At 40.3% G+C, this 7,899-nt stretch overlaps 1 protein-coding gene across 1 annotated transcript; it reads left to right on the plus strand.

Moving 5' to 3' along the window:
* The first annotated feature begins 1,121 nt into the window (after positions 1–1,121).
* On the plus strand, positions 1,122–2,099 carry LOC119864861 (olfactory receptor 52D1-like). Its single transcript, XM_038568114.1, has one exon. It carries the CDS (start codon positions 1,122–1,124, stop codon positions 2,097–2,099), a length of 978 nt encoding a protein of 325 aa, XP_038424042.1.
* The last annotated feature ends 5,800 nt before the right edge of the window (positions 2,100–7,899 follow it).

A 7,899-nucleotide genomic window follows, 5' to 3' on the forward strand; every position in this document is an offset into this window, starting at 1 on the left:
TTGGGGATACAACCTCCCAGGCCACAATATTGTGCCACAATCATCTTTACCTTCACCCTCTCTCCCTAGTCTCCTCCTGGACTACCAAAGACTAGAATATGCCCAGAACCCCTAGGGTCAACCAGCCTCATTTCCTGGCAGTTCAGGGAAACCTCCAGGGTCAAGTATACATTAATAGTACTGGTGTCTTGTTTTGTGTGTTTGGGTTGGAAGAAATGGCAAAGAGCTATATCTGGGCACCCAAGGGGCCTTTCCTTAGATGATTTAAGGGGCCTTATCAGGTCTTCTTGTGTACCTGAGAGGGAGGAGTGAGGATATTAGGGCACTGAGTATGTTCTCCAGGAGCCATATGGTTGTAGACAGAGCCACAGACAGCTGTATACACTCACACATACTCGTTTGAGGAAAGGGTCGGAGTCCAGCTTCCCTCACTGTGACTGTTTCACAGTCAGGTGAGTGTCTCTGGGTGAGGTGGGCTTCACGGTCCCATTCTGGCAACCTGGCCAAAGGTACCCAGAAGCTTGTCACCTGCTGCTTCTGGGTCCTCATTGAAAATTTGTCATAATAATTCCCTTCAGGTCCCTAATGGGCTATAAATGTGTATCCTTCAACTTTTGGTGAGCAATTCTGTTGTAAGCATTTAAGCTATTTTGTTTCTGAAAAGCTCATTGTTGGCTGATTTCAACCTCTGTTTACTCAGAGTGATATTGAATATTTTGTCATGGTTTTAGTATTTCTGCTGATTTTTGTCTCACATCCATGAAGTTCCATTCTTAAAGGGGATACATATTCAAAAATACACATAAATATTTTTATTTACTTAATGACATGCTTCATAGATGAAAACTGGTAAGTGCATTGTAAATAAAAATATTCCAAATGTATATATTCTAAGAGATTTAATATGGTAAGAACATGTTATTGCTACTGTAAAGTTAGAGCATGATGTATAATATATAACATTAAACTATGATATATAATATATATCACCTTAATATCAAAATTATTTGTGTACCTTATCATTCCACTTTTTTGTTTAACTTTCCAACCCTGAATTCTTTCAAGTTTGAGGCTCATGAGTGTTTTATGGTTCTTCTCAACTATTACACCAGGGTGATACCATGACTGTGTGCAATGTCTCCCTGGGGCATCCTCCTTTCTTCATTCTCCAAGGCATTCCCGGGATGGAGGACAAACACAGATGGATCTCTATCCCCTTCTGTTCCATGTACTTCATCACCATCCTTGGGAACTGCACCATCATCTTCATCATCTGCACAGAGCGCTCCCTGCACAAGCCCATGTTCCTGCTCCTCTGCATGTTGGCCCTCACAGACCTGGGCATGTCCACTACCACCATTCCCAAAGTGCTATGCATCTTCTGGTTTAGACACAGTGAGATCAGCTATGTGGGCTGTCTGGTCCAAATGTTCTTCATTCACTCCATATCTGTCATGCAGTCTGCCATTCTGATGACCATGGCCTTTGACCGCTACGTAGCCATCTGTGAGCCCCTGCGCTATGCCACCATCCTTTCCAATAGTCGCATTGGGCTCATTGGCTTAGTGAGTTTAGTAAGAGCCATCCTTTTCATTCTGCCCATGCCTGTCCTCCTCCAGAAGATGCCTTTTCATGCGAATCATGTCATCCCCACCACCTACTGTGAACACATGGCTGTGGTGAAGATGGTGTGTGTGGACACCACAGTCAACCGGATATATGGTCTGGTGGTGGCCTTGTTGGTTGCCGGGCTAGACATCTCAGCTATTGCCTCCTCTTATGTGCTTATCATCCAGGCTGTCCTGCGGCTGTCTTCTAAGGAAGCCCACCACAAAGCAGTCAACACCTGCACTGCACACATTGTTGTCATGCTTCTCTACTATACTCCCTCACTGTTCTCTTTCCTCACTCACCGCTTTGGCAGGGGAATTCCACTGCATGTGCACACCATTCTTGGAAACCTCTACTTCCTTATACCTCCAATGCTCAATCCTATTATTTATGCAGTGAAAACCAAGGAGTTTCGGGAAAAACTGACCAAATATGGGTACTGGATGAAAAAGCACATAATCAGTAACCATGGTCAGAATCCTTTCTAATTATATAGCACTGGTGGGCATGAGGAAATAATGTCAAGTAGAGGCAGTTCCTGGAGTGTTGGTTAGTGGCAGAAATGTGTCATACCGTCAGATTGACTACCTGAATCCTCAGACTTGGAGGCTAAATCATAGGGGACCTCTTAGCTGTCAGTAACTCCAAAGGAAGGCTGTCATTCCTGTGAAATAAAAATAATGATAAATTTTCTGCATTGTCGGCATGGTGGTGGGTGAGTTTATAAGTGATCATCTTTGTGAAAGGATTTTAGACAAGGACACCTGATGAACATGTGGGAAGGAAGATGGAATGTTTCCTGTCACAGGTAACATATAGCAAACAATGACTTGCCTGCCAACTTACCATGTAGAGTCAAAGTGTGATGGGAGTGAGTGGGCATTTATATTTGAGTGTGTAAGAGGAAGTGGGAGGTTTAGTTTGGGGACAGCAGGAAGAAACAAGGAAAGGACAAGATGATATTTATAGTTACTCCATTATTTCCTCTGCTGGCTGACATTTACTTAGTATAGAAGACTTTGTTGTATCCATGAAGAACCAAAGAATATGCACAGGAGACAAAATCTGTATCATTCAGAGACAGTTCAGAGGAAAAGGGAAAAGGAAAAGATCCTGAGCTTAAACGTTTCTAAGCATTTGACTTAATTTTGTACTAGAAAAAAACCTTCCAGAGTCCTCTCTCCTTCTCCTCTCAACTGATTCACTGTTTGGTAAGATTCTCTTAACAAAGAGAATTTCTGATAATGTCCTGTTAATGGTTTTTGTTCCAAAAGTCTGCTTTATCTGGAACTCTATGATTACAGAGCTCTGCAAAGCAATTTCTGTGGGTGCCCCTGAAGATGTCCTGAACCTGTGCACCTATGGAATCAGACCCTGTGCCCAGTTGATGGAATTTGTTCCATTCACAGGACATTGTTTCCACCTCTAAAGAATTGATGTGAATGCAATGGCAAGAATTAGAAGTTGTGTGATATTTGAAGCAGAAAGATCCTAGTGTTTCCATCTTATTGTAGAACTAACATATGAAAAAAAAAAAGAACTAACATATGTGGCAGACTTTAGTGAAGAAGATGCCTCTCCTTAATTCCAGATGGCCACCATTTAGAGGAGACTTCTATAGTTCATCCACTGTAGGGAAATACATGAAATTTCTTTAATGTTGTGCCTGCTGGAAGAAATACCAAGAAACGTTTGCAGAACCCTGAACATTTCAATACCAAGGAGTCAGAGAGAGCTAGGACATTTCAGAACTTAGACTAAGGGGACAATGTTCTCGAGAAACTATGAGGATTGTATAGCCACTGCCTTTCCTATGAATCAAAGAAACAAGGGCAGAGTGGGTGAGGAATAGGTTCTTGCATGTCAGTAAGGAGTCCTATGGTCATACATTGAATCCTCCCACAATATAAACAGCATTCAAACCAAAACCAAACCCTGAGCAGAGTGCTTTATGCTTAATAATTTAATTGACAAATAAGTAGCAGAGAGTAAACACGTCGGGGCACTCATCGGGCTGAGGAGCTGTGGCAGCAGAAGGCTGTTTGCTCAGATCTGGAGTGTTGTCTTTTCATCTGGTTTGAAGGGATTTCAGGTACAGAAGAAAGTCCACCTGCTGTAAATATTTTTCTGTTTATTTTTTCATGAGCTACTCTATAAACATGAAAATCCATTTTTTGTTTCACTGAAATTACGGACTAAAGCTTTATTAATGCCTGAACACAATTCACTAGGAGTAATGTATGTAGAATGCTGGCAGTAGCAGGTGTTTCAGGAAAATTATGGGAAGCTAGAAAATCAGAGATGCCAATGGAAGGGAGCCCAATCCTGTCTGCATTTCTCACTGGGCTTTTTTCCTTTTTTACAAGTGTTATTAATCTGTGATTGATGGTTCTTCCTGTAGGATGGGCTTCATTTCCCCCCCCCCCCCACCTTAGCCTTACTGGAAAAGTCACCGAGGAACCACATGTGAACTGAGTAGTTTTCCATCAACTTTATAGAATGTTACCTAGGGTGAAAAACTAGAAGGATATTCGTACATTTGATATTTTAGTCACATATAAAACACATTCTGCTTTCTGCCAGGTATTCTAATCTGAACAAAGGCCAGTTCATTTCATGTTCCTTTTCTCCATTATATTTGGAGAACTTGAGCCTTGATGTGTCTTAAAAACCAAGTAAAAAATTATTTCTATGAATGAATATATAATGTTTTATTAAAATAAATCACTCCTAATAACCTGTGAGTGAGGCAACAACAGTCACTGGAGTCTGAGTTCCTGGCACAGAAGAACTAGCAATTTCACCACTGGGGAGTGTAAGCTGGGTGCCCCAGAAAGCACGGCCTAAGACACAGCTTGGATATGGGCAGTTTCTTGAGACAACCGATCGCACAGGATGGGTGTGCACAACAGGTCAAGTGAAAGCCGGAAAAAGTAAAGCCAATACAGGGATTTTTTTTTTTTTTTTTTTTATCAAGCTGCACAGGACTAGAGGAGACTGGTGTCCAACATTGCTAGGACCAGCTGAAGCACTTTAGGAAATGCATTTCAGAATTGTTGTCTTCAAGAGATGAGAGGATTTTACCTGTGGCTCCTGTGTACTCATGTCCTCAACCCTAGTCATTCGAGGCTGTGTGCATGACAGCAGAGCTGGAGGCTGGTGTCCATGGCATGGAGTTAGGGAGGCCGCATGGCTAGGAGCTCCAGGTACTAGGTGTCACCTGATGTCTACTATCTGATCACACCTGCCTGGAAGTGGTCCCAGCACCGGTGGCTGAATAGCATGTGTGACCAAGGGCATTAGGCAGTGGCATGGAGTTTACCTGCTGAAACAGTCCACATGACTGAGACCTCACCTGAAGTCTGTGGACTTGTTTTGAGATTATAGGAGTTCCCCCCTTGAACCCATCCAACAGAATTGTTATTTTACCTTTAAGCTGTAACCACATAATTATCTATCTTTATTATGATTAATTCAATTTCAACAGTTATAATCAACTGAGGTCATCTTAGCTGGTATTCTCTAAAAATATTCCTTAAAAATATTTTAAAGAGCTCCAGAAAGAGCTTCTATAAATGTACATGGTTCTCTGTAAATGATATTTTTCTGAATTTACCGTATCACACAGGACTAAATGAGAATGTTACTTCTGTTTGCTGTGCCAAATTATATTGTTCCTGTTAAAATAATACATGTACTCAGAAAGGGAATTGAGTGTCTTAGTACACAACAGGATGTAAAATTGTCTCCAGTTCTATATAATGTCACTTCTGGAATCATCCCTTTGGACATGCGATATGTATACCTATAATTGCCTTATATTTCTAAAATAGTAATGAATATATACATAAAAATGAGATACTGTTCTGATTTTCACAGATATGACTCTCCCGTCTATATACAGATGTGTATCTTGCTTTGATATTTTTCTTCAAGTTGTTTTTTTATTTTACCTTTTCCTCTCTGTCTTGTAGCCAATAGATGAGTTTTCCTGTCCCTGGCATGGACAACGGGAGCACATACTTTTAATTTTTTCTTAATTCACTAGGTCCTGGTTGTTTCTATTTTATTTCTTGCTAAATCATATTTTCCTATCCATGTGAAATGGCATTCAACAAAAACGTAGCCAAACAGACCCAGGAGAAGTGAGACTAGAGGCAAATGGAGCTGGCAGTGGCCCTCCTTTGATCCCAGTGTCCTACAATTCTGAGAAAGACTGTTTCCTCTCTTGCTGCAGGGCTCCTTTTTCTGAAGCGCTTCCTGCATTTTCCTTTGGCTGTGAACTTGATCCATGCTGAGCTCATGCTCCATTTTGACAGAAGTGAAAGCACCACTACCTGCCTCTCCTGAGTGCTTCGAAGGGTTTGCGGGAGCATAGGCACTTGTGGGAATTGTGGTGATATTCTTTATTCGTATCTGAGTGTCCAAGGTAGCTTTGTGAGCTTGTGTAGTTTGCGTTTTTAGAGTTCATTTCTGCTGGTGTGACACAAGATTCCCCATTAAGAGGCTGAAAACACTTTTTCCAAACCTCCCCTCTATGAGTTTAAAATGGATATTGAGGTGAGTGTTTTGGCCTCCTCTTAAAGGACCACTGCTTTGAAGTTCAGTTCCTAAAATTTCTGTCCTGTGGTTCTCTTAATACACCAATACACCCGAGAAGATGCTAACATCTTTACAACTTCTTAGATGTATTGAGTTCCCATTAGCAAGCTAAAGCTACTAATCTACCAGGTGTCTCTTGTAGAATTTTGCCTGATTGTTTTCAAATATCATGTTCTTTGTTCTTGGAGTCTTACATGCCAGTACCTATGAAACAGGTGAATACTAGATTCTGTGGCAATAATGTTTCTCTCGGTATAGGTAAATGGAGATGAGAGAGAAAGAAACTTAGACATTTACATAGATGTGTATACACACATATATACGTATATATCCATATAGGTATCCATAATGAGAAATCGATAGTTTGAATATGCACCACCGACGGAGGGGCTCTTGTTCCACTGAACACTACTTTAGTTTTTGACAGGCATTACTTTTTGTTTTTATTAAATTGTTTAAACTTGTGAAGTCCAATGCAAAAAAAACAAACAAACACACAAACAAAAACTCCTGTTTCCATATTGGGGATTATTAGGAAGTTCTCATTATTTTTATACTATAGTTGAATGGAAGATGTTGGAGATTTACACCTTATCACATGTGTGCAAGAGTGAGGGTAGAACATGAGTATTTAATATTAATTCAAATAGTTGATAAAAGAAAACAGGTATAGTCAAACAAGTCATGTAAAACCCTGCCGACGGCAACAGAAGGAAACTCTATCACACTTCACTAGATTCTGCTGTGAACTTTGGGCCGTTGATAGCAGTCACATGTAGCAGAGGTATATCAGAGGTGGTCTGGCCTCAGGGAAGTTCCACTTTGGATTACTGAGCCACGTGCCTAGAATTAGATGAGAGGAAATTGAAGCAATAATTGACAGGTGAAAAAAAAGATGATTTCAACTTATATTAGTCTCCTTTCATCCTCTTTCATTTGAATGTCTGCCATTGGTTTAAATCCAATATTCAGGGCAAAACCAATTAATTTTGTATGTAGGTATTCTCAGAGGTTATCTAACAATTTGTTAATGAGTGCAAACTGTATGAAACTCTAAGCATATTTCCCTTCCAGTCCCTGAGCATAGAAGTATATTTGTGTGTGTGTGTGTGTGTGTGTGTGTGCCCTCTTCAATCGTTCACCAATGTTTTATAGTTTTCAGAGTCCAGGTCTTTCAAGTGCGTGGTTAAGTTTATTCCTAGATATTTTATTATAGTAGGTGCAACTGCAAATGGGATTGTGTTCTTCAATTCCCTTCTTACTCTTCATAATTAGTATAGAGAAATGTAACAGATTTCTGCACATTGATTTTGCATCTTGTAACCTAATGAATTCACTTACCACTCTCTTAACTATAGGGAAAAAAACTGCTGGTTACCCAAGAAGGGTCAGGGGTGGGGGATGGGAGAAATAGGTGAAGGGGATTCAGAGTATCCTTATTTTTATGAGCAGTGAGTAATACATGGAATTGTTGAATCACCTGAAATGCATATAATGCTGTATGTCGACTATACAGAGTTAAAAATAAAGTAGAAGGAATGAAAGTAGACAGTTAAATCCAACCATGAGTCTTTAGGAAGATAGGAATCATGATAGTGCCTACATCACAGATTTGTCCATATGTAAAGCACCTAGAATCATGTCTGGCTCACATTAGCAATTTATAGCTATTCAGTATATCTTTTA

The sequence above is a fragment of the Canis lupus genome, chromosome 21, assembly GCF_011100685.1.
Source record: "Canis lupus familiaris isolate Mischka breed German Shepherd chromosome 21, alternate assembly UU_Cfam_GSD_1.0, whole genome shotgun sequence".
Lineage (NCBI taxonomy): Eukaryota > Metazoa > Chordata > Mammalia > Carnivora > Canidae > Canis > Canis lupus.

What these genes read in the sequence shown, in the direction of transcription:
- LOC119864861 (XM_038568114.1), top strand. Translation starts at nt 1,122, where the DNA reads ATGACTGTGTGCAATGTCTCCCTGGGGCATCCTCCTTTCTTCATTCTC.